The following is a 23,793-nucleotide window of genomic DNA, read 5'->3' as shown; positions in this document are numbered from 1 at the left end:
TGCTTTCGCCCTATAGTGAGAAATAATACTCATGCGAGTGTTCTTTGATGGTAAAATTTGAATTTTAACCATCATTTTTGCATTTAAAACACATTTTGAAAGGGATTTGTTGCGTATTTTCATATTCTTTTAGTAAAATCACACGAATGTATCTCTGTTCACTTAAAACACACTCTAAAAGCTTTTTTAATTGCAAAAAAATGTTAATAGAGAAAGTTATCTTTACTTCATTTTTCAATTGAAGGGCATTTCTCAACAATTATTTAAAAAAAACATCTTTCTAGTGAAATCAGGTACAGAATCTAAGCAAGAAGGAAGTACTTAAACATACCACTACAGCCTTACATAGCGCTAAAAATGACAAAAGAGTAAGTAGGGGAAAGCGGGGCAAAATGGGCATGTGGGGCAAAATGGGCACCCTCTATTTAAGCATTATTTGACTACAAAGATACTTTCCAATGCTAAAAATGCATTCATTAGAGTGTTCTATGAACACCATGTAAGTTTCATAACCCTAATATAACAAATAACTAAGAAAAATGCAAAATAAGGTTTAGCAGTATATTGATGTAATTTTTGCCACTTCGAAAATAAGCTTAAACGTGTGTCACAGGGATGCGTTGAAGTTTTTCATGATATATTTTTAAAGATATGATATTTCTTTACAATTTGTCTGAAGCAATCAAGGCGATTGAATTCGTATTTTTACTAATATAACAAAAAATACAAAAATGCTTCACGTGGGGCAAAATGGACAGTTACGCTTGGGGCAAAATGGGCAGATGCTTTTGACATCTGGCGCTTGGTGAGGCTATGGTGTTGTATTTGTCGCCTCAATAATGATGACAGCCACAGCTTGAAAAGTTTCAATTTTGTAGATTTCAACGTGTAAAAATTGTTTTAATGTCGATAACATATTTTTGGAAGAATTTTAAGGGCCTTTCTGACCAGCAAAACAACAGATAGAACGAAAATACATTTCACAAAACGTGCACAAAAGCATAGACCATCACCTAAGCGCCGTTGTTGTGGCCCATATTGCCCCAGTGTTTTGACGTTTCGCAGTTTGTTTACATATGCCCATTTTGCCCCAGGGCTATGCCCATTTTACCCCGCGTGTCAAAATAGCTTCTCGTAAAACATCAACTTTTATTTTTCATTGTTTTCATGATTTTAAGTTGTTTTCTTTCAATGTGGCAATTTCAATCCATAGATAAAGGGTGGAGGCATACAATAATGAAAGAAAAATTGTGTTTTGTGGCATATTTAAAGGAATATTCAGTAAACTGCTTAACATGCCCATTTTGCCCCGCTTTCCCCTATTCCGAAGAAATTCTTCGCCAACTACCACTTTGTACTACACACACACGCACACAAACACACACACTCAAAGCAGAGTCGCCCGATGATTTGCTCACCTCGCCGCGTGTGTGATGGTGTGCGGCTCACGTTCGCATGCACGTTAGATAACATACGGCGAGGTAGGAGAGCACGCGCTAGAAACGGCTGCGACTCTCGCGCCAGAGTCATCTAATGTCATGAAGGTATCGGACGTGTTTTCTCGGTAGCTAAGCGATAGAGCGGGCACGGTATTTGGAACCATAATACAGACAGCAGAAGCAGCATCGATACCAGCACCGTATCCTTCGCAAAACGCAAAAGTGCCGGAAGAGGCAGTGTGCTTCGTCTCGTGATATTATTTTGACCGTTGGGTTAAAACGGCGGAATTGTGTGTTTTTGGTGTTCGTGTTGGTTCTGTTCAAGCATTGGTGCAAAATGTTGAAAACCCTACCAATTAGAGACGGCGGCCGAAAGTCTAGCAGCGACAGTGTGAACGGTTGTGAAAATGCGAAGAAAACTGCCGGCTCTCTAGCGGTCGTGTGCTCGCGGTTTATGTCACCTTCGCCGTAGTGATTGTGTAACCCAAAATGTGACTTTCGGTGCCACACATTAGTTGGAAGAACATTCAAGACGTGCGAGAACACGACGATGTAGGAGGGGGATACTAATTTCCATCCTCCCGGACTCGTGCAGCAGGAAATGGGAGAACGAACGGCAAACGGAATGAAGCAATCGATTTTCCAACTTTGTGAAATACCTGAGACATCGGAATGTTTTCCTCATTTTCCTTATTTTCATCCCGCTCACTTCCGCAAAATGCTCCCCCTTTTGTGGGGAGATACTGGGAGGACTTGTTTATACGGCATTTCGCTCATCTGTGCGGCCTATTGCCGAGAGCCCAGACCGGGCGGGAGGGCTGATTGAAATCACCGATACTGATCAGAAAACAAGCTTCCTGCTACCCCGGCTCCACTATCCCCAGCACCATCACCAGCATTAAAGATGGTGGTACAAAGGTCTGGGCAAAATGGTCTTCCACTCCCCGCCTGCTGCGATGGGCGCTTTTGTTGTGCCGGGGAGAGGAGGATTTGCTTGCTGCGATGTTGCAATAACATTTGACCGACTGAAAACTCATAATCCGCGCCGGAAGAGAAGCGATTGCCGAAGATGTGTGTGTGAAATGTTTAAAAAAAACGGACCTGCTGCAATTCCTGCTGCAACTGCATTTAAAGCGCGTTTAGCACGCGGTATTACATTGTTGTACAGTTGATAAGTGATTAGTGGTGGTGGTGGTCGGAGGGTTGTTTGTTTTCCGTCCGTTTTGCAATGTCGTGTAATGGTGCGAGCAAATCGAGCGTTTGCTGCGGTAGGATGTAAATTAGCAGAGCAAGCGAAGAGAGGTACAAAACGCAGCCCCACTGCGAGCAGCGAGGCAGTGTTTTTCCATTCCCTTTTGATGTGGCGCTGAGGTTAGATTGTTCTGGCACATTTCCCCCGGCTGGCGCTACTTCCAGTGGAAAAGCCCCCTTACTTTGGCAGAACGTTTGGTGGCGTGTGCGAGCGACCATTGCCCACACCATTGTGTTGGTGGTGGTCGTATGAGAGAAAACTGTGCGAGGAGAGTGCGGAAGGAGAGCGAGGGGAGGGTTGGGGGGAGAATGCATTTTCCCGACCCGTTATTACATAACAGCTGATCTCGTGCATAACACATTCTCGCCCCTTTCTCTCTCTCTTTCTTTCTTTCTATCTCACCTGCTTGCCTGCTCTTTCTCACACACAGCTACAAACACACACACACATATGCATATATGCTCATTTGGCTAGCAGTTTGCTCTCTATCGCTCTTTCCGTGTCGTTCTTGAGCGAGCACATTGACTTTCCCGGCCTTTGAGATGATGGGAGGGCGGTTGGGAGAGGAATTTTCCCATTCATCGTAGTAGTAGTAGTAGTAGTGGTAGTGGTAGCTTTCCATACGGTGGCCAATGTTTTTCTTCGATTTGCTCACACAAACAAGCACACCCATCAACACGGTTACCGGAGCCGGAGAAAATGCGTGTTTTGTCATTCGTCAGTTTGTCGTTACCGTTACATACTTGGATTATTTTCAATCCGGCACTCGCGGCGGAGAAGAAAACGCGCAAAAGAACTTTCTTGAAGGTTTTAACGTACACGGGTTTCTTTTTATTGCACCGTACGACAAAATTCACCGACAAAAAAAGAAGTGTAAATCGTGCTTGCGAACCAACTGCACCAACTGGTCGAAGCAGGCCTACTTTTCCCACCGTACCTTATAGAGGGATATCCCTTGTGAGCGAACAGGAAGTCGAACATCGATTGCAAACATCGGCCGACCTTACCTTGCACCCACATTGCTCCAATCCTCTGTTCCTGCAACAACAAAAAATGCACGAACAACGAAAAAAGCCAGCGGAACGAGCTAGAAGGATGGCGAGGAATTGATTGCTTAATTTATCCCAACCCCGAGTGTGTGTGTGTGTAAGAAAAGAAAAGAAAAACACCCAATCACAAAGAGAACACATTTCGCAATTGCACACACACACACGTATACAGGCAGCAAATGCGTTCCTCGTCATGCCGTCTTGCCCGTATGCACCGCTGCAGCTTGCTTCAAACGAAGAAAACGGTTTTCTTGGGCGAGTGGCAAACCCTCTAAGTGCACATTTTTGGCAATCCCATGCACTTGCAGCGAGTTGCACCCAGCGAGAGGACGGTGAGCATTCCCGGCGATCGAGAGTAGTTGTAGCTGCGCGATCGGTGAAGAATGTCACCGCTTTCCTTCCCTGCGCTCACTCACTCGAGGCCAAACAAACAATGTAGCTGTGATATACTTAATGTAGTTGTGCTGATGGTGATGCTGTTTGAATGAACTGAACACAGCTCATCCGCGTTCTAGGTTCGCGCAACCAACCAAAAAGCACGTGAGTTTGCGGAGCTGTCATCATCATTATCAGCCTCATGATCCGTCGCAAGGAAGGGGGAAGGAGGGAGCGCCCACTCTGCTCTGATTATGCAACGCGAGAACGACGCAAGGGAAGGAGCCCTGAAAGGTGCGCGGCCGCGCGCATCCATCGTTATCGACGGGCTTAAGAGAGTGTCGCGGCGGTTGCTTGAGGCGTACAGGGCGGGTGCAGCCGCTGTACAGATAGCGACATTTTAAGATATGTATTACTAGCCGTGTTAGAGCAAGCACACATACACAACCACACACAACAAGTCACATACAGACAGACAGAGGCAAGACAGATAGAGGTCTTGTTGGTCTCACATGCGCTCCAACGTGAAACTTTGGTTCACGATCGGCTTGAGAGACTCTTTTTCGGTGTGATTCCGCGTGTGTGCGAGATGAGTCGATCGGTAGCAGGCAGCATCGGCGATCGTGCGATCACACATAGGAATGGGAAGGGAAGCATCCCTCCCATCGGAAAGAAACTACAAATAGAACCATGAACTAGTGCGGGAGAGAGCAGTGAGGTAGTGACAGGAAGGGAGGGGGGCGTCTTGTGAGAGAGTGTTCTTTTTCCCCGCGGCCTGCAAAGTGGCGAAAGAAAGAAAAGTGACGAAAACAACCGCCAGTTGCCCGATTGCCGGACGCGAATTGCCCAAGGATGCGAGGTTTTTGTGGTGTAGGAAACGTTGTGGAGAGTTGTGTGTATTTATGTGCTTCGAAGCGAAGAAGACGGCGCACGTATGTACCACCCGGTGACTGATTATCTAAGACGTCGAGGGAAACGATCACGATTTGGTTGGTTGGAGAAATCAAACATTGAGCCACAAAGCGTGGAATACGATGGGCTGGTGCATGGTGTAAAGTGAAAGACGATCTTATCCAAAGATCCGATGATCTAGAGAAGATCCTCGAGTCTAGTTAGTGCCTAGTAAAGGATGTTCTTAATGTGTTTCTTGTGAATCCGTGCTTATATTCGTATGAATATCCTTGTGTCTTTACTCTTCCATTCCAGAATCATAACTAGTTTCGAGTGTACATGTGAGTGTGTCAGTGTGTGCGTTTGTAAGTTAACCAGAGAGAAAGAGTAGTAGTGTTCTAGAAGCTAGCCTGACCATCCCTATCGAACTCCACCCATCAACGCTACCAATAACTCCACCGAAACACCAACTCTGGTGACCCAAAACATCTCCAAAACCGTGCAATAGTGTACATGCCCCCCGATCTTCCTTTTCCCGTACGAGCAATTCCAGACCGAAACCCTCCGATCGAGCTTTGAATGATTCTATCCGATCACGACCCGCAAGCCGACAGCACACATCGTTCAAGATAGCACCAGAAACTGTCCGGAACAGTGCGAGAAGACCCGTGTTACCCATCGAAAGGGGAAAAGCAACGAGAGCAAGAGCCCTAACAAGCCCACCGGCACCAGTTTGAAGGACACCTCGGGTCGTCCCCAGTGAGGCGATGGCGAAGGGTGCAAAAAGGAAGACCAAATGGGTGTCCTTGTCGCTGGCCAACGCAAACACCAAAACCTCGAATGCGACCGGCTCGGATAGCGAACAGACGCAGGTCCACCATCACCAGCAACAGCACCATGGAGAAGGTAAGTGTAGCGGGAGGAGTAGCCACAGACAGTACGCAGCTTTTTGACAGGAATCAAATGTCCCCGGGAGGTTCCCTCCGAGCGGTTTGCTCGAAAACGCATGTCGCATGTCGCCTCTGGCCGCGTAGGAATGTCGCACGCAGTCGCTTCCAGAAATAACGCACCGAGCGAGTTGATGGCGAGTTTTCGTTGTTTTGTTGTGTTGTTTGCCTTCTTTCTGTCCTCTCCCGGTCGGTGATGGTGGGGCGGTGGTACCGCGTGTACATCACATGGTTTTCGACAATTGCGTGACAGCTAGCGCACACGCCGGTGGCTCTGAAGTGTTTGACGCAAAGATGGAGATGCTTCTAGCGATCCCGAGGGAGAGTTTGGAGATGTTGGAGCATTCAACTATGCGCTAACTGAATTCTGAAACACGAACGGAGGGCTCACTTCGTTGTGGAAGCGAACTCCCAGAACAGTTAAAGACATCTCCCGAAGTCGTCGCCATGGTAGCGAGAGAAATGATCCAACACGCAAATAGAAATGCTGTTAATCCAAGCAGGCACAGTAGTCCACACCGTCTGGAATCTTCGGTTTGCATCTTCCTTTTGCTGTGGCTTGCGCGTTATTTCCAGTGCGCCTGCCACTTCCTTCGTCCGTTACAGCGGTTTGTTTGTGCTGCTAATTATCTACCGCATTTCGAATGCTCTTCGCTAGAGACGATAGTGCTCCACTTCCTCGTCAATATCGGGTCCGTCTTTATGCACCGAGCTCATTATGATACACTTTCTAATCAAGAGCACACTGGGTCCACTGGCTGTGTCCAGGCACCGAAGGTCGATGGTTTGAAGCCTAGCGGGAGTCATCACACCTGATTTCAAGAGTGCAGATGGCACCAAAGGCACATGTACCAGGTAGAGCACATGGTGCCGGTCGGGCCCTATCGATGATAAGATATGGTAGGCCTCTTTACGGGAACGGGACGCCATGGCGAGAAACCCCTGAAGCACTCTTCCATCCATCAAGCAAACGGTAACTTCCTCGTACAATGGTGATCTTCTTGGGATTTGCTTTCCTCTTCTTCACACAAGGAGTTCCTTAAAGCGACAAGCAGACACACACGGGTCGAGGGTTTGTGCATATCAGCATGCGTTATGCTTATCTAGAAGCGAAAAAAAAGTAAGTCAAATGAACTTCCTCGCAAGATAGCTGCAGCGTACCTTACCAGCCCCGTTGAGTAGGCAAATCAGACCCGGTGTTGATTAAATAAACGCCCGGACATGTCTTTTTCCCCATTTTTTCAGTCTTCGGTTCTTCTCGCATACAAACGGCCAGTGTTGGGAGTTTCTTCACGCTACCCAGCGGTTACATCAGCCCAAATGTTTTCTCCCATAATCGTTTATTCTTTGCTGATCTTTTTTCTATGGTTCTTGCAATCATAATCGGGGCGTCCTCCACAACCCTGGACCAGAATGGCAGGGAAAGGGTCGTGTTCTCTCTGCGTCTCGTTTTTAACTGCTAATTACCTCGCATTCCGTTCCGTTCCATCGAGCTTACATAAGTGGACCGTTTGGCGGCGATGTGGGTCAGGTGTCTCGTGATTGTGAAGTTTGTCTATTTTTTGTTTCTCCGCTCCCTCCTCTTCCTCTTGTCCGGCCAGTCGGGAGGGATTTCTTCCCACTTCGCCTTGTACAGAATACACAAGCCAGACAAGCGAGCTCTGGTGGCGCTTTTCTGCCGGTATTTTTGCAATCGATTGGAAGAATTTTTGAACGCCGGCCAAAAGAAACCGGGCTGCTGTGAGCTCTCCTGCACGACAAATTGAATATGCACATAAGCAGTGGCTCTTCACTGGCCCGATAGTCAAATAGGTTTGCTTTTTGTTGCAACATGTATGAGTTCTATTGCTTTTTACAGTGGAATTCACTTCTGAACATGGATCGAATAAAGGAAGCAGCAAACTTCTCGATCGTTTAGGAGAAAACAAACTTCTTACAAGATTCAATTCACCGATCAATTGCATCATTCGGCCGTTTGTCTAAATGCACACGCGCGCATTGGCATTATGTAAAGTTGGCAAATAAACCCACCCGCGTGTGGTGTTCGCGGCTTTAAAAATATGTTTACACTCGCCCGCACCAGCTCGGCCAAAGTAACCAAAATGTGGCCGTTCTCCGCCGTGGTGGCCGCCGCCGAACGCGCAAACAACTGCAAAGCACCGAGCACCGCTCTGTGCGCCCAGTACACCTTCACCGATCGGTCGGTCACATGATGGCGCGTTGTAGCTGCCGCGGCTTCCCGCTGGCAAAGGAGCCAGCCCGTCGTCAACGGCAACCCACAGTGTCTTGGGTCGCCCGCTTTTCTTTCTCCTCCCGGTATCAGCAGCAGCATCAGCATGCCATGCCAAACAGCAGTGGGCAGTGTTGTGTGCGGTGTGTGTAAGTTGCAATTTCGCTGCGATGAGTTTCGCTTTCGGCCAACAACAGCAACGGTGCGGGTGAGGAAGTTCTGCGGCCTGGGGGCTGAAGTGATATTGGGAACATCGAGTGGCGGCGGCGCACCAAGAAACACTATTTTTGGTGACGCAAGGACTGCGCGCGGGAACCGAGCGAGCAAAAACGTGGCGCGTGACACATCGCACACCCGCCACCATGCCGATTCCGAACACGCGGACACACATTGGTGGGACATTTTGCTTTTGTTTTTGTGTGTGTGTGCCTCTTTCAGTACTCTTCAAAAACGGCATAGTAAGGGTAAAAATAGCGTTACGCTTTACGCTGCTTTCCGTTGCCAAAATTGTACAATTTGTGGTTCGTTGAGAATGTGTGCAACGGGCGGGACGGGACGCAATTGTAGTGTAGTTGTACGTTTTATATCTGCAATGTTTCAAACGTCACCTTGAATGCGACTACGTCAATACCAATGGGGCGATCAACAACAATGGATGTGTGTTAATTATTCTTTACGTTCTTTTTTTTCATCCGACACAGGACACAGGCACAAAATGCACAATGGCGCTACTAGTCTAGCTGCAAAGGTCGGAAAAGAGTTTGCACCTAGAACTGATGTAATAATAGAGGAGCAGCAGCAGCAGAAGGAAATGCAAGGAAATGAGCGAGTGCAGGAGCAAAGTGGGCATCGAACCGACACCAGCACCGGCAGCGACTGTGTGGCAGGCTCGGAACGACGTCCCATCGGTTCCTACCACAGACGTCGACCTCCTCCGTACAACAACTCGCGAACCAGCTGGAGCGGAGGAGCGGCGTCCACCGGATCGAACAATGGCCGCAGCGGCCATTACCACCGTAACGGTTACTATGGTAATGGGGGTGGATATTATGGCGCGGGCAAACGGTCGCACTACGAGCACTACCCACGACGGCAGCAAACTTCGGCCAGCACGAACAGAACGACCTCCGGCGAGGGAGGAGAAACAGGAGGAACTACGATTAACGACGGTATGGGGAGGCACAAGCGGTAGTAGCGTCTCCATAAGACACGATTTAACTTAATCTTGTTTCCCCAAAAAAAAACAGATGAGTACACCCGAATAACAACCCCGCGACAGGACGTGCTCTTCAAGAAGGGCTACCTGTCCCGTCCGAAGCCTTCGGTCGCGACGGCCAGTACGTCGAACACGGGCTCCAGCTCGATCGCGGCCACCACTAGCGAGGGCAGCGATGGGAACAACGGAGGCAGCAACAGCATTTCCACGACGGAATCCATCACGTCCGAGTACGGTGGGTCGTATGCGGCCGACGGCAGCCAGCTGATTGACTATTCCTACCCGTGCATTCCGTGCGGCTACTTCACGGAGACGGGCGTACTGGTGATGAATGGTAAGAGGATCTTTCGTCCACTTCCCAAAAATCCCAAGATTACTAACGCATTCTATTCCCCACCGACAGGTTTTGCTGTAGACAACAATGGCTTTTCGTACTTTAACGGTGGCCAGACGTACATCTACCCACCGAACTACAACAACTGCCAACCGTCACCGCCGACAGACACGACGTCCGCCGGGGACCAAACGACGGATTCGATGCTTTACGCAAATGACAATGCAACGGACGAAACGAACGCGAACGAATCGACTGATCTGCTGGATGGATCGTCTCCGAACCATGCGCCACCGGTCGGTGATGTTGAGGCTGTGGCGCAGTACGAAAGCAACAAAGCTGCCGTTGGCGCTTACGGTGAGTGCGGTGACACCGCCGGTGATGGCCAGTTCTACGCGAACGGTGCCCTTCCCACGCTGGAGCAGGTGCCGGAAGAGATCATTCCGAACGGCGAACCACAGTTGGCCGGGGAGCTGATGGCCGCTGATGCTGCTGCTGCTACTGCTGCTTGCGCAGTGTGTGACGTGCAGGAGCCGCAGGACTACTCGGAGAATGGGTTCTTCCCGTACACGAATGGGTACGATTTCGCTCAGTTCTATAATTCGCTTTGCTATCCCAACTGGTTCATGGATCAGTGCCGCATGTATGATGATGCTGGTAAGTCGAAATCACACCCTCAGAGTGTCGTTTTGGAAAGTACTCTAACTCTATCTTCGTCCTCCGTGTTAGGTTTACCATTATACTGCGGTGGCGAGTACGCTATGACAAACGAGGAGGTCTACGGACATCAGCCGAGCTTTAAGAAGCGCAAAAAGCGGTTCCGTACCTTTGAGGAGGTGAGAATGGGAGCTAACCCAGTAGTGCAATTCAGTATAATAATTGGTTATTTCTTTGTGCCTTTTTCTATAGATGCCAGCGCTAAACGGTAACTCTTATGACGTTGGAAACGCCACATCTGCAATGGTGGTATGTGAAGGAAGCAAAAACACACAAAAAGTGGAGGTTGTTCTAACATTCAATGTCTCATTGCAGCTTGAACCCAACGCTGCCGGTAGCGAGACTACCGAATGTGTGCCAGAAAGCCAAGTTCCTTCTAACGATGCGCCTCTTCAGTCGTATCAACTAAATGCCGACGTGCAGGAGTTCCAACCTGCTGCACTGCCGGTAGCCAACTCACTTCCAAACGCCACCAAGATTGGAGCCGTCTGTACCACGTCGAATGACAAAGTGGATCATCACAGCACCAAGCCAGGCAACGCTCAACCAGTGGCGAGAAATCGTCATCCAGTAGCACCAAAAGCTTCAAAATCTACGTCCAAAGTAGTAGTGGCCGTGCCTGCTGCTGCCCAAGCTGCCGTTACTTCAGAGTCAGCTACAGCACCAAACCCATCTCCAGTGCCAGTTGGTGGAAAGCCAACGTCCAGCAAAGCTAACCGCAAGAAGGATTTGATCGAGTCGACGCTTGCCTTCGCCGCCCAGAACATTGATCTCACGCGCCCGAAAGCGGCTGCATCGGTGTCGCACGAGAGCGACCTGTGCTGGACCACCATCGATCGGAATGGCCGGAAGAAGCGTGTTGCATCGGAGCTGCCGGAGCAGGATGCGATCACTGCGCCTGGAGCGGAGAAGGAATCTGCTGCGGAAGAGCGCGCGAACACGAAACACACGAACGGCGCCACAGTGCAGCCAGTTGCACCGACACAAGCTGCGCCTACTACGGTAGAATGTTCCACGGTGCCGGACGCGAACGGTAACCGGGAGCAGCCAACTAAGAGTAAGAAAAAGACACACAAGCACAAAAGACAGCAGCTCCGGAAGTCGGTGGGCAACTTCAGCAAGCAACCGCTGGAAGGATTTCAGCTAATCGAGCCGGAATTTTCGTCCTCGGCGGCGGGACACCGCCGTGGACGAAGTGGTGATAAGGCAGGACGTGCTGAGACGATCACGCCGAAAGCTAGCAATGAAGAGGTAACACAGAATGTTGAAGTCAGCAATGAGAAGCAGCCGTCCTCTCTGTCGGACGGCCCGGAGCAAGGTACGGCATTATTTGAGGGAGCTTGTCGCGTTGCTGAAGAGGTTGCAGAGGTTGCAACTACAGACGTGTATTGTGATAAGGAAAGCGATGGTGTGCTAGCCGAAGTATCGCCCACGGAAGAGAATGTTGCGTTGGAAGTAGAGGAAGTAATCGCTCAAAAAGTCATCCCCTCGCTAGCCGTTGCTGTTGCGGTGGAGGAGAAAACTAATCTAAACGAGACTGAGACTGAAATGCACCACCAACAAACGATGTCTGCGGACGTCGAGCAACTGGGAGCCAGGGAACAGGAGCCAGAAGTTGAAGTTATCGCCGAAGGAGTGATCGAGGAGAGCAAAAATGACTCCAAATCGGTTGCTCAGGAACCTGAAGTGGTGGAAGAGATGTTGAATCATGTTGCCGAAGGAGATGTTAAGATTTTACAGGAGCCAACCGAGCTTGACAGCACACTTTGCGTAGAGGAACTCATAGTTCCGAATGATCTCGATGAGTCCAGCGCAGTTTTGTCCCACCCGGTCGAACAGCACCAAACAATGGACGTCCAGCTGACGATCGACACGCACGTGCTTACCAGTGCTGCCAAACAGCTGACGATCAGTTCCGTCAGCAGCCCCAAATTGCCCACACTCGAAGAGGACGAAACGGAGGAGCAAGCCGACGGGGCGGATGATGGCATTGGATCGGAGGGTGACGACGCGCGTCCCAAGCGTGGCAGCGTCTCCGGCGCTGGATACACCGAAAGCATCGACTCGGGTCTACAGAGCCCGGCGCCGTGCGGTGGAGTTGCCTCGCCCGAAACCTCCTCCATGGTGAGCTCAATCGAAAGTCAACCGGCCAGCGGTGAATCGAGCCAGTCCGCTCTGACCCAGGTGGTAGGTTCGTGGCTGTTGCGAAAGCTGGAAGTGCACGAAACCGAGGAGTTGTTTGTACTGCCGAGCAATCCGCTGCTGATTCAGCGTCTCGAGCGGTTCCACCAGCTGCAGCGCCGCGAACGCCGCGAGCGACTTCGGGGAGCGATCACGTCCGAGTCGGAGGAGGATGAAGATGAAGAGTACGATCTCGAGGGAGAGGACACGGACAGTGATTACATGAGCGATGGACAAGGAAGGCTAGATCGTACACAGTCTGACGACGCCAACAGCTCCCAGCCGGGATCGCCGCTTAACTCCACCCAGCAAGAAGGTGCTGACGCTGCGCCGAAAACTCTGCCCGATGATGCGGGAACACTGTTGGTCGGGCTGGATGAAGGCAAGCGACAGGCGCCAGCCGTTCATGCCAACGGGGAACACAAATCCGCAGCAATGGTGCATCGGGCGGCCGACTCAAAGCGCTGCTCGATCATGTAGGGATCGGCTTAACATGACGCAGCCAGCCGCCGACACGCTCATCATCCTCACATTATACATACACGTTACGCGCGATGATAACCTGAGCAGCCTGTCATCCCCCACGAAACTCACACGTGACACACCGCTCATTGCCTTTTTCCTTCATGCTGAGATATTTCGTAAGAAGTTTTGATCTAAGATTTTCATAATCATGCAATTAGGTTGTTAAACACGGTACTAATAGTAGGAGAAAGAAAAGGAAAGCAGCAGACACACAGCAGCACATGATCCTCAAAGGGGAAACATGCACACGACAGTACACCGTCACCCACTGTCGACCGAGTGTGTGTGTGTGAGTGAGCTTTCCGATACAACGATATCAAATTGCGAATCGCGAGACGGCGATACGGTTAATGTTATTCGTAAATTAGTATACTATGGCACTCGTACTATAATCGTACTCAACCCGCCCCTACAGCGTTCGTTCACCGTAGAGCTGCTAACTGTTAATAAACAGAGCTTCACGAAAAGAAGAAGAAGAAGGTTAAAAAAAAAGAAAAGTAAAATGCACTTCCGTTACGGGGAGGTGGGGGGTTAAAAAAGAAAGGATCGTCGGATGAGCGCTCTTCTTCTGGCGCTAACTCATGCTGTTGTTGTTTTATTCGCCGCAACATACAAACTAATCAATTTTTAGATTCTTTCTGCATTCATTAGACAGTTTTTCTTTGTTTTTTGTTTTGTTTTCTAGAAGAAGGAACACACCCAATGCTCCCGCTCTCGCCTAAAAACACTCGATTAAAGCGCATTGTTTAATGCACGTTGTTGAACGTAATTCTTGCTAGAGGATATATAACTATTAATAATAACGAATAAATGAGTTGCATGCCTGCAAAAGCAAGCAATCTAAACGCTGCAGATGTAACTGCAGTAGGAAATAAATTAATATATAAAAAAAGCAGAAAAAAAAACAAACACAAAATGCCACAATAAAACTGAATAAACATTGAAAAAGAAACACATCAAACAGTTTCGAATTTGATGACGTTGCTAACAAATGATGACCACCCCCAACGCCGAATTTGTCCACTAAGTGTGTCGTGATGTTAATGCTGACGAGCCCAGCAATTAACCCATTGAACTCATTGTCACGGTATGACCTACCGAGATGCATCGAAAATAAATAACCTCATAAATCACGAAACATGCTGATCGGTTGTCATCCTCTCTTTCGCCCATCGGGCTGCCTATCCTTGACCTATAATGCTGCATGATGCCACTGGTTCTGCCCGTCCCGACATCAGCTGGTAAAGGTTATGTTCAGAATGTTCATGCTCCACTCGCTCTCCCGTCCACACAAGTAGGCGCGCCGAGAGCACCACAGCCACTCATGCTCAACAAAATAAACATCACCAGCTGTGATATAAAGGACATGGCACATACACAGGGATCGACGTTGCATAGACAGCACGATCGTGCTCGGTTTGTGTAATTTCGTGCATGATAAAAATAACTCCCGGCTTGACCATTAAAACCCCGTTCGGCCGACCGACCTCCCTTGTACCACCGAAAATTGCGCCATGCGTTTTCGCGTTCAAATCATCATTCGGGTAGGTTTTTATTTTAGTTTTTCATCTCGTGAAAGGGGCAGTGTGAAAGGGGGTTAGACGGCCAACCCATACTATTGGATCGTGCGTCATGACGCAGGTGTGTCTGTATGGGTTGAGATTTCTCACACTCAGCAAGCATTGGTTGAGATAGAGAGAGGGAGAAAAAGTGAGAAAGGGAGCAGAACAACACACAACTGATCGTGCACACTTGCATCAGCCGAGTTGACCGCAGCACGTTATGGAGAGGGGGAGAGGCTGATGATGGTTTTGTTTTGATGTAATTGTGTTTTTAATTTTTCCCTTTTCGTTATTTTTAAAAATTTGGCGCATGTGCTAAGCGCCCCCACGGACGCGATCTTGTGGCCAGTCGATTTAACCATACCGCGAAGCAAAGTCGAGCGTCAACAGCGAAGAAGGAGCAGACCGATCGTTACGTGTGCTGTGTTTGTTTGTTGGACCAAAGTGGTGAATTTATTTACATTCCACAATCGTTTGATTTGTTGCAACACAAAATTGATTAAGTAAAACCAATGGAAGGCGATTTCAGAAGCATTATGCACCTAAGCTATCGCGATTATCGCTCCATCCCGGAGGGTTTGCGCGGCCAGGGCAGTGAGGAGATTTCCGAAATTTATCTGAAAGAAAATCTTATCCACACTCTACCGGATTGGTTCTTCGTGGAGATGTGCCATTTGCGGTTTCTGTGCCTCGCGGGCAATATGATCGAATCGCTGCCGAACCAGATCGGCCGCTTCGAGTGTCTGGAAACGCTCGATCTGTCGGAGAATTCCCTTCACCGGTTGCCCCACACGGTGGGACGGTTGAAGCAGTTAACCAAGCTGCTGCTGAACGGAAACTATCTTCATCAACTGCCTGCTGGTATGTACATATTGTGCTGTGTTGATTCGCAATTTCCATTGCCTTTTTTCCGCTACTTTCCAGAACTAGGCCAACTACGCAAGCTGGAGGTGCTGGAAATTCGCAAAAATCGTCTCACAAACATTCCCCTCCAGCTGTCACAGTGCGTCGCGCTGGAAGATCTCCTGATGGACGACAATCCCGGGCTGGTGTCCGTGCCAACGCGGCTCTTCAATCTGCCCCGGTTGACGTACGTGTCCGCGGAACGTTGCAACTTGTTTCAGCTCCCGTTCTACACCAACACAACCACACTCGCATTTGCACTGCTGTTCAGCAACAACCGCAGCCTAACGCACTGTCCACTGGCACTGGAGCGCTTCGCGCCGCCCGATTACGATGCGCTCGAGGACAAGGTGAAGCGAATCCGAAACCCTTCCTGCTATCGGCAGCTCGTTTGTAAAGCGGTACCGTATCTGTTGAACTTTCCGTCCGAGTTGGCGTATGTGAGTGATCGTAAAAAGGTGGGAATTGCTCCAAACTCTTTGCTAGCGACAGCGTTGCGCGTGGTTTCCCGGTGTCGAGTACGGTTGGACGTTTTGGAGCGGCTTGGTTTGCCACAGTGCCTTACCATCCGTTTGCTTCAAGGGCCGGTAGCCTACTGTGCCAGTGTACCATGTGAGAAGGAAATTTTCATCGAAGCAGTCGTCGCGCTGGTTAAGAGGTGAGTGAACGCTACGCGCAGCTTCGCGGTTGTAAGGGACACCATGCGTCTCCACCGAGTTTGGAACGATCGAGCACGTGCTCCACGCAGTAACTTCTTCATCTACTAAATCGCTTCGTTCGATGGAGAATTGGTAGTCCCGCTACGAATCTAGTTACCCCCAATAACACAACCAACCTCAACCCAATGTAGATAACAATTGCCTCCGTAGGTTCGTCTCTTATCGCTCACAATTTCACAATCTTATCATTTGCAACCGTTCTGTACCCACCTTGGGAGATTGGCGTTTATTAATTTCAAGTTGTTTTTGTTTTCTTCTTCAATTGTATTTATTTGTAGGAAGGAATATGCACGAAATTTTGTACTTAGTGTGTTGTTCTGCTCGAAGCTTTGCGCGGACCGTTGGTTCCAGTACAACTGTGACACGTACGAGGAGCTGTCGTGGGTAATTCCCGTCTAAAGCGTCGTCATACTGCCATCAGTACAGCCTTATAGCCGAGACTACGTTAAAGAGAATTGAAGAAGTGGTTTAGTTTGATAGAATCGATTTTACACCCGGCCATCAGACCTCATTCGGCAACACACACACCAACACACTTACCTCACTGTGGATCGCAATCACACCGTCCTCCGCGTTGGCTCGGATAGAAATCGAGGCGAACCCGTTCGGCTCTACAATCACCTGCAGCCCGGTGCACGTTTCGCCCTCGCGAGCACCCGAAATCACATCACAGTAGATACCGGCCGGCAGCCCCGTCTGCAAGATCACGTTCATGTCGAACGGTTCGTTGTTGAACGCCACAAAGCCGACGTTCCCGCGGGCAAACGCGATCTGATTGTTGCCATTGTCCCACCAGTGCTGCAGCGGCGTACCCCAGGCAAGGTTGCGGAAGTGGATCATACTGTACATCTGGCGCCACCGGTGCTCGCACACCCAGCCGCCGCCGCACGTCTTGTCCGGATTGATGATGGGCGACAGCAGGTTGCCCTGCGCATCGGACGGCGGGCCCTGGTCAAAGTCGGTGAACGCGAACGAGCTCATGATGCGCAGCTGGCCGTACGGATACGCGGCCGCAAATGCAGTGGCCATCTTGTACGGTTTGGGCTGTTTGTACGTGAGAATACCGTAGTCACCGCGCTGATTGTCGTGATTGTCCACGAACACGAACGCTTCGCGGGACGCCAGCAGACCCCACGCTTCGCCAAAGTTCGACAGCCAGCGGAGGGCGTCATTTCCACCGAACGCACGACCAAGATAGTGCGAGAACATAAACTCCGTCACTGTGCCGAGGAACGTGTACTCAAACTTGCGAACCGCTTCGTGCGCCCCCATATCGATGACTTCCTGCGCGAGGAATGCGCGCGATCCCGGCGCAAACCCGTACGCAGTGTTGAGGTTGTTGAGCCGTCCGAAGATCACCGCCAGATCGGCGGGCCACATGTGTTTGGCCGCATCCACGCGAAACCCGGCCACACCGAGCTCGATCAGGTGGTTCAGGAAGTCAACGACACGGTCACGCACCCACGGCACCGCCTGGTTCAGATCGTGCAGTCCCACCAGCTCGCAGTTCCGGATCTGCTCCGCATTGCCCCAATCGTTGATGGCACACGGTGGGTTAAAGTCGGGCCATCCGAACGGTACCGCCGGGAACTGACGGTCCGAGGGAATGGCCGTGGAACTTCCCGTACCAATAGCCGGCTCGACGGGTTGCGTCGCTCCCATGTGGTTGATGATGATGTCCACGTACAGGCGCACGCCGGCCGCATTGCAGCGCCGCGACATGTCCGCAAACTCAGCCTCCGAGCCCGATCGCGTGTCCAGCTTGAAGGAAATGGGCTGATAACGTTCCCACCACGGGCGGGATCCATCGGCCAGTCGAATGACGATGTTCTCGTTCACTGGAGACAGCTGCACACCGCCGTACCCTTTGGGCCCCAGGAAGCGCTCACACTCGTCCGCAATGTCGCTCCATTTCCACTCGAACAGATGCACGATCGTGCTGTGGCCGCGGACAAAGTGGGGATCGTGCTGGGCGGCTACCGGGCGACCGGTTAGGGCTAGCAGCAGGATCGGTGCTAGGCGCACTAAAAGCTTCATTTTTCACAGGGAAGGACACCAATTTAATGACAACCCGACAGTGGGGCACTGGACCAATAGGTGCGGATTGCATTCATTTTATAGCTTCTGGCCGACCAAATCAGTTGATGGGAAAGCAATGTTAGGGTGGGCGATTGTTTTATCGTTCAACGTTACATGATACGACGCGGGGGTGCTGATAGCGTGCTGTTGTTCGGTCGAGAGGTGTGAGCTTGTTCGACAAGCAAACCAGTTCCAGTAGAGATTAGTTATCTCCCATTTTGCGTGTGTTATGCTCAATATGAATGGAGTTTAAAAAGAACAAAAAGCCAAATAACAAATAGCTGAAGTATTGTGTTATTGCAATGCATGTACGTAAAGTCAATCAAGATTACAAGTTCTTCTTGATAATAGAACACAGTATTTTGGCGTGATTAGCAAGGATTTGAGCGAAATTTGCCAAAAAATGGTATGCAATAACCTTGTTTTTTAAATTCCACTGATGGGTGAGAAGGATAATGGCAGATTTAATTCAAATAAAAATCGCTCAGACTATCATGATAACACTAAAGATCAGGATTTAAATTTGGTGCCACACAAAACAAAGCCATTTGCGAGATAATTTGTGTAAAAGAAAATAAATAAATATCTCCTAAAATAAACCAACCGAACTTTTGAGCGCACCCACCGACCATTTCTAGAACTTTAATTCGAGCGTCCCGTTCGAGCAGTTTTCGAGCAGCGCATCACAAAACCCAAACAAAAACCACAATCAAAGCTGCGACTGGCAACACTGCCCTCAAGTGACATTTTCATACCCAAGCAAGCGGCAGCGGAGTCGCAGTTTTGGCGAGGGCATTTTCGTGTCGGAAAAACACGTCATTCTATCGATTTTTCAACCCGCAAGCGGTGGAAAACGCATTCCAGTGTACGTTCCGCGAACATGGTTTCGCAAAAATCGCTGCGAGCCAACGCGGACAGCGAGAAGGAAAACAAAACGAACGCGGCGTCGTCTCCGTCAAGCGGCACGGGCGGTGGTGGTGGTGGTGGTAGCGGCAATACACATGCGGGAGACGGCAGCACTGCTGCTGCCGCTGCTGCTAGTTCCAAACAAACGAAAGATAAACCCGCTTCCGACACGCAGTCCGGGCCGGATGGAGTAAGTTCCAGTGCGGCCGGTTCGCCGGATGCAAGTGGCGGGGAGGTAAGCATAACAAGCGGAAAAGCTTTTTCTTGTACAAAAGCTTAACTGTGGTTTGTTTTTGTAGGGCAACAAAGATGAGCTGGTTATTGGAGAGGAGTACATGGTACAGCGGCAGGATGGTTCGTGGCATTTGGCACAGTTGATACAATCGCGACAGAATCCCTCGGATCCGAAGCAGCTGGAGTACTACATCCACTACGAAGGTCTCAACCGGCGGCTAGATCAATGGGTGACGCGGGATCGAATATCGAGCGAAAGCATGCCGGGCGGCAGTCCGACCGGTGTCGGCGATCGCTCCACCAGCACGTCCATTCCACCGAACGCGTCCGGCGAAGGGGCGACGGCAAGGAAAAGTCCACTCGGATCGACCACAGCCAATGCGAAGGATCGCTTCAGCGGGCTAAAGCCGGGCTCGAAGGAAGCCAGCACGCTGCTGTTGGGCGGCACGGATCACATCGCATCCAGCCTGGACGGTGGCGATACGGATCGCAAGATCACGCGCAACCAGAAGCGACGCCACGATGAGATCAACCACGTGCAGAAAACGTACGCCGACATGGACCCGACCACGGCGGCGCTGGAAAAGGAGCACGAAGCGATCACGAAGGTGAAGTACATCGACAAGTTGCGCATCGGGAAGTACGAGATCGACACGTGGTACTTTTCACCGTACCCGGAAGAGTACGGCAAAGTCGGCACGATGTACGTGTGCGAGTACTGTCTGCGGTACATGCGGCTGGCCAAAACGCTGAAGGAGCACAAGGCCGTCTGCACGAGACGGCAACCGCCGGGCAGCGAGATCTACCGGAAGGGCACGCTGTCCATCTTTGAAATCGACGGCAAGGACCACCGGTTCTACTGCCAGACGCTTTGTCTGATGGCGAAGCTGTTCCTCGACCACAAAACGCTTTACTACGATGTGGACCCGTTCTACTTCTACGTGCTGTGCGAGATCGACCGCGAAGGGCAGCACATCGTGGGGTACTTCTCCAAGGAGAAGGAATCGCCCGAGGGCAACAATGTCGCGTGCATTCTCATACTGCCGCCCTACCAGCGCAAGGGCTACGGCAAGCTGCTGATCGGGTTCAGTTACGAACTGTCCCGTCTGGAGGGAGTGATCGGCAGTCCGGAAAAGCCGCTCTCCGATCTGGGCAAGCTGAGCTATCGCAGCTATTGGGCGTACACGCTGCTGAAGCTGATCAAGGACTACCGGACGACGACGATAAAGGAGCTGAGCGAGCTGTCCGGCATCACGCCGGACGATATCATCTACACGCTGCAGTCGATGAACATGGTCAAGTACTGGAAGGGCCAGCACGTGATTTGCGTGACGATGAAGCAGATCCAGGAGCATCTGCAGATGCCACAGTTCAAGAAGCCGAAGCTGATGGTGGACCCGGCGTACCTCAAGTGGACGCCCCAGAAGCGCAACAACCCAGCGAAGCAGATAAAGAAAAATTAGCTTTAACGCGTCATGCGGTGTGGGAGCGGTGAACGATTTTTAATGGTGAACAATTAAAACTAGAATCATGTAGCTCCTAACGAAATCGTTCGTGTTTGAATATTGTATACACCTTGCGCCTGCACGGTCTGATGACAGATGTCATGAGAAGAAATCGGGGAGAAAAACAAAAACATTGCATTTCCATTCCTTACAACCGGCATTTACAGAGCATAACTGAGTAATTTTGCCATTTCATTTGTTAAGAATCGTGTTGAATGTTATTGAAAACCTGCTCGACTATCCTTTTCCATCGGAATATCTTGAAGTTTGGTCAACAGTCCCTCAAGACACGTGCAATGGCAACGCTTCCGGAGGTCGTCGCAAAACTGAGCGAGTTCGCACCGGAAAACCTGGCGGAAAAGTGGGACAATGTAGGCTTACTGGTGGAGCCGAGGAATAATAAAAGGTAAGGATGGATGGAATGCAAAAAGAATCCCTTATATCTGATATTTTGCACCCTTTTTTGCTCTTAGTTCCATTACCAACATCCTTCTAACGATCGATCTGACGGAAGCGGTAGTAGCGGAGGCACGGGAAACCGGCGCCCAAATGATCATCTCCTACCATCCGCCGATCTTTGCACCGCTCAAGCGACTCACCCAAGCGTCGTGGAAGGAGCGCATTGTGATCGATTGCATCCGTCACGATATAGCGATCTATTCCCCTCACACGAGCTGGGACAACGTAACCAACGGGGTGAACGATTGGCTAGCGGACTCGCTTCCCCATGCCGATTCGCGACCGATCCTGGAGAATCCGATCAACGCGGCTTACGGTGCTGGTCGGCTGTGTACCGTGAAGGGTGAACCTCTTTCGGAACGCGATGCCGTTCAGCAGATTGTGAAGCACACGGCAATGGACTGTGCCATGGTGAGCTTTGCGTCGAGCGGGGACAAAAACCGCAAGGTGCAAACGTACGCCGTTTGTGCCGGATCGGGCGCAAGTGTGCTGAAGGGCGTGAAGGCCGACATGTACATTACGGGGGAAATGTCGCACCACGAGGTGCTGGAGGCGACGAGCAATGGCACGTGTGTGGTGCTGCTTGGCCACAGCAACTCGGAGCGTGGCTATCTGAGCGTGTTCAAGGATATTCTAAGCAAGCGGCTGAACGGCGGTGTTACGGTTCACGTTTCGAGCAGCGATAGAGATCCGATGCAGCTGGCATTGCGAGAAAATGCAAACTAAACGAGGGTCTCTTTCCTTCACAGTAGGTTTTTCAGAAGAATGCTATGTTTGAGAATCGATTGATCGAATAAAAAAGGAATTTTTGGAAAATAATTCTTAAGGAGTAACTATTTGAACTATTCGACTACATGACGGGATGGTTTCGGAGGTCTCTTTAGGTTGGTAAATTCGCGTAATATTCACTGCCTTCATGCTTTTTTTTCAAGATTGCTTCAATAAATAATCTACTAAGGGTTATGACTTACAAGCAATTCCTCCGCGCCGTCGAAAATTATTGTTCCGCCGAACTGGAGATAATGTGCTGCACCACATCACTGAACGTTGGGAAGATTCCACTGACCGCGGGGCGATCTTCGTCGGTGTATTTTTCCGGTTGATATTTCCCCGTCTCCACCAGGTAGCCCTTCATTCCGATGCGCATCGCACCGAGACAATCATCATTCGGATCCTGTAATATAGCGAAAATGGCATTACTTACTCTCTCGTTTTCAAATCCACCTGATACATACATCCCCGATCATGACGCACTCGGCCACATCGATGCCATCCGGCAGGGCAGAGCGGAAAAAGTATTCGTTCGGTTTGCCAATACACACTGCCGGCACGCCCGTACTATACTCCAGCCCTTTCACAAAGCACCCAGGGCCGAGTGCGATCCCATCCTTCGCTTTGTAGTAACGTCCTTCATGTACGGCCACCAGCTGAACTTCCTGCTTGACGCTTCGCTGGTGCAGCACACGGAACGCTTCGTTCAGATGCTCGTAGCAGAACCGTTCCGGCGCCAGCCCAACCACGACCGAGTCGAGCGCACGTTCTGGATCGTTCGGTGGCATATCGGTGCGGGCATCGTCCGTCAGCAGGTAGTACGGGTTGAGGTTGTTTCTCCTCACGTACTCGGCCGCCGCCCCTAGCGAACCGTAAATCTCATCCCGCTGCAGTTCGAATCCTATTTTACGTAACCGATCGTACAGCGAGCCGACACTTTCCTTCGTCGTGTTGGTAACGAATTTCACTTGTACACCATGCTGTCGAAGCCTGCGGAGAAATGCAGAGAGCTGTTAATATGAGGAACTGTGGATGAAAATCTGAAAAACGATGTGCCCTCTTACCTTTTCAGCGCTTCCACTGCTCCCACGGTAGGTTGATCGTCCACGTGTAACGTTCCGCTGAGATCAATCAAAGCTAATTTCACACGCTGCACAGCCATGTTGCGTTGTGGGACGGTAAAAAGGGCCGGAAAAGAATATAAACGAACAAACGAGGCACTTTTCTGGAAAGTCCAGAATTTGGTGAATGTTTTCATTTGAAATTCGATTGTGGTCGTTGTTTGACAGCAATGTCAACGGTGCGTTTTCAACTGGCAACACTGGCGCTATGCTTTGAATTTTGCTAAATAAATTTTCTCAAATCAAGAGTTTATCGCAATCCAAAAGTTTATTTTTCAGTTTAGGAATATCCACTTGCTCTAAAATGAACTTTAAACCATAATAAATAACACAAAAGAATGCCCTTTTCATGGATTTTATCCCGAACCTATATATATC

General features: G+C 50.1%; 6 protein-coding genes across 14 annotated transcripts; 4 read left to right on the top strand and 2 right to left on the bottom strand.

Annotated features, from left to right (window-relative positions):
- The first annotated feature begins 1,458 nt into the window (after positions 1–1,458).
- LOC4577853 (uncharacterized) lies at positions 1,459–14,108 on the top strand. 9 transcript variants are annotated; one of them, XM_061661234.1, is made up of 8 exons: positions 1,460–1,544; positions 5,322–5,912; positions 8,885–9,352; positions 9,431–9,733; positions 9,803–10,390; positions 10,463–10,569; positions 10,643–10,699; positions 10,766–14,108. In XM_061661234.1, exons 2-8 carry the CDS (start codon positions 5,774–5,776, stop codon positions 13,109–13,111), a joined length of 4,008 nt encoding a protein of 1,335 aa, XP_061517218.1. In that variant the 5' UTR covers positions 1,460–1,544; positions 5,322–5,773; the 3' UTR covers positions 13,112–14,108. The 9 variants fall into 9 exon arrangements, with proteins under 9 accessions (XP_061517217.1, XP_061517218.1, XP_061517221.1 ...); XM_061661237.1 differs by having other exon boundaries at positions 1,517–1,589; XM_061661236.1 differs by having other exon boundaries at positions 1,520–1,564.
- Positions 14,109–15,000: 892 nt separating this feature from the next.
- On the top strand, positions 15,001–16,756 carry LOC1280294 (leucine-rich repeat-containing protein 1). The gene is made up of 3 exons (XM_320308.5): positions 15,001–15,579; positions 15,643–16,279; positions 16,619–16,756. The coding sequence occupies exons 1-3, from the start codon at positions 15,231–15,233 to the stop codon at positions 16,737–16,739; spliced, it is 1,107 nt and encodes a 368-aa protein (XP_320308.5). The 5' UTR covers positions 15,001–15,230; the 3' UTR covers positions 16,740–16,756.
- On the bottom strand, positions 16,539–18,382 carry LOC3291533 (alpha-amylase A). The gene is made up of 2 exons (XM_551967.4): positions 16,881–18,382; positions 16,539–16,780 (listed from the first exon to the last, which is right to left on the bottom strand). Exons 1-2 carry the CDS (start codon positions 18,375–18,377, stop codon positions 16,769–16,771), a joined length of 1,509 nt encoding a protein of 502 aa, XP_551967.3. The 5' UTR covers positions 18,378–18,382; the 3' UTR covers positions 16,539–16,768.
- A 917-nt stretch (positions 18,383–19,299) lies between these two features.
- Positions 19,300–21,107, top strand: LOC1280459 (histone acetyltransferase KAT8). Its single transcript, XM_061661242.1, has 2 exons — positions 19,300–19,560; positions 19,625–21,107. Exons 1-2 carry the CDS (start codon positions 19,300–19,302, stop codon positions 21,020–21,022), a joined length of 1,659 nt encoding a protein of 552 aa, XP_061517226.1. The 3' UTR covers positions 21,023–21,107.
- Positions 21,108–21,158: 51 nt separating this feature from the next.
- LOC1280465 (NIF3-like protein 1) lies at positions 21,159–22,342 on the top strand. Its single transcript, XM_320310.5, has 2 exons — positions 21,159–21,470; positions 21,538–22,342. The coding sequence occupies exons 1-2, from the start codon at positions 21,280–21,282 to the stop codon at positions 22,247–22,249; spliced, it is 903 nt and encodes a 300-aa protein (XP_320310.4). The 5' UTR covers positions 21,159–21,279; the 3' UTR covers positions 22,250–22,342.
- An 85-nt stretch (positions 22,343–22,427) lies between these two features.
- On the bottom strand, positions 22,428–23,592 carry LOC1280466 (haloacid dehalogenase-like hydrolase domain-containing protein 2). The gene is made up of 3 exons (XM_320311.4): positions 23,359–23,592; positions 22,759–23,284; positions 22,428–22,697 (listed from the first exon to the last, which is right to left on the bottom strand). The coding sequence occupies exons 1-3, from the start codon at positions 23,550–23,552 to the stop codon at positions 22,521–22,523; spliced, it is 897 nt and encodes a 298-aa protein (XP_320311.4). The 5' UTR covers positions 23,553–23,592; the 3' UTR covers positions 22,428–22,520.
- Between the last annotated feature and the right edge of the window lie 201 nt (positions 23,593–23,793).

Source organism: Anopheles gambiae, chromosome 3 (genome assembly GCF_943734735.2).
Source record: "Anopheles gambiae chromosome 3, idAnoGambNW_F1_1, whole genome shotgun sequence".
NCBI classification, from domain to species: domain Eukaryota; kingdom Metazoa; phylum Arthropoda; class Insecta; order Diptera; family Culicidae; genus Anopheles; species Anopheles gambiae.
Note: the sequence above shows the minus strand (reverse complement) of the source record. Positions and strands in the feature narration are given on the sequence as shown.

Excerpts from the sequence above, each read along its gene's own strand:
- LOC4577853 (XM_061661233.1), top strand. The coding sequence starts at position 5,774 with ATGGCGAAGGGTGCAAAAAGGAAGACCAAATGGGTGTCCTTGTCGCTG. Across the intron at positions 5,913-8,884 it reads GCAACAGCACCATGGAGAAG|GACACAGGCACAAAATGCAC; the intron begins GTAAGTGTAGCG and ends CATCCGACACAG. Across the intron at positions 9,353-9,430 it reads AGGAACTACGATTAACGACG|ATGAGTACACCCGAATAACA; the intron begins GTATGGGGAGGC and ends AAAAAAAAACAG.
- LOC1280294 (XM_320308.5), top strand. The coding sequence starts at position 15,231 with ATGGAAGGCGATTTCAGAAGCATTATGCACCTAAGCTATCGCGATTAT. Across the intron at positions 15,580-15,642 it reads TCTTCATCAACTGCCTGCTG|AACTAGGCCAACTACGCAAG; the intron begins GTATGTACATAT and ends GCTACTTTCCAG. Across the intron at positions 16,280-16,618 it reads GTCGTCGCGCTGGTTAAGAG|GAAGGAATATGCACGAAATT; the intron begins GTGAGTGAACGC and ends ATTTATTTGTAG.
- LOC3291533 (XM_551967.4), bottom strand. The coding sequence starts at position 18,377 with ATGAAGCTTTTAGTGCGCCTAGCACCGATCCTGCTGCTAGCCCTAACC.
- LOC1280459 (XM_061661242.1), top strand. The coding sequence starts at position 19,300 with ATGGTTTCGCAAAAATCGCTGCGAGCCAACGCGGACAGCGAGAAGGAA. Across the intron at positions 19,561-19,624 it reads CGGATGCAAGTGGCGGGGAG|GGCAACAAAGATGAGCTGGT; the intron begins GTAAGCATAACA and ends TTGTTTTTGTAG.
- LOC1280465 (XM_320310.5), top strand. The coding sequence starts at position 21,280 with ATGTTATTGAAAACCTGCTCGACTATCCTTTTCCATCGGAATATCTTG. Across the intron at positions 21,471-21,537 it reads GAGCCGAGGAATAATAAAAG|TTCCATTACCAACATCCTTC; the intron begins GTAAGGATGGAT and ends TTTTGCTCTTAG.
- LOC1280466 (XM_320311.4), bottom strand. The coding sequence starts at position 23,552 with ATGAAAACATTCACCAAATTCTGGACTTTCCAGAAAAGTGCCTCGTTT. Across the intron at positions 23,285-23,358 it reads GCAGTGGAAGCGCTGAAAAG|GCTTCGACAGCATGGTGTAC; the intron begins GTAAGAGGGCAC and ends ATTTCTCCGCAG. Across the intron at positions 22,698-22,758 it reads AGTGCGTCATGATCGGGGAT|GATCCGAATGATGATTGTCT; the intron begins GTATGTATCAGG and ends GCTATATTACAG.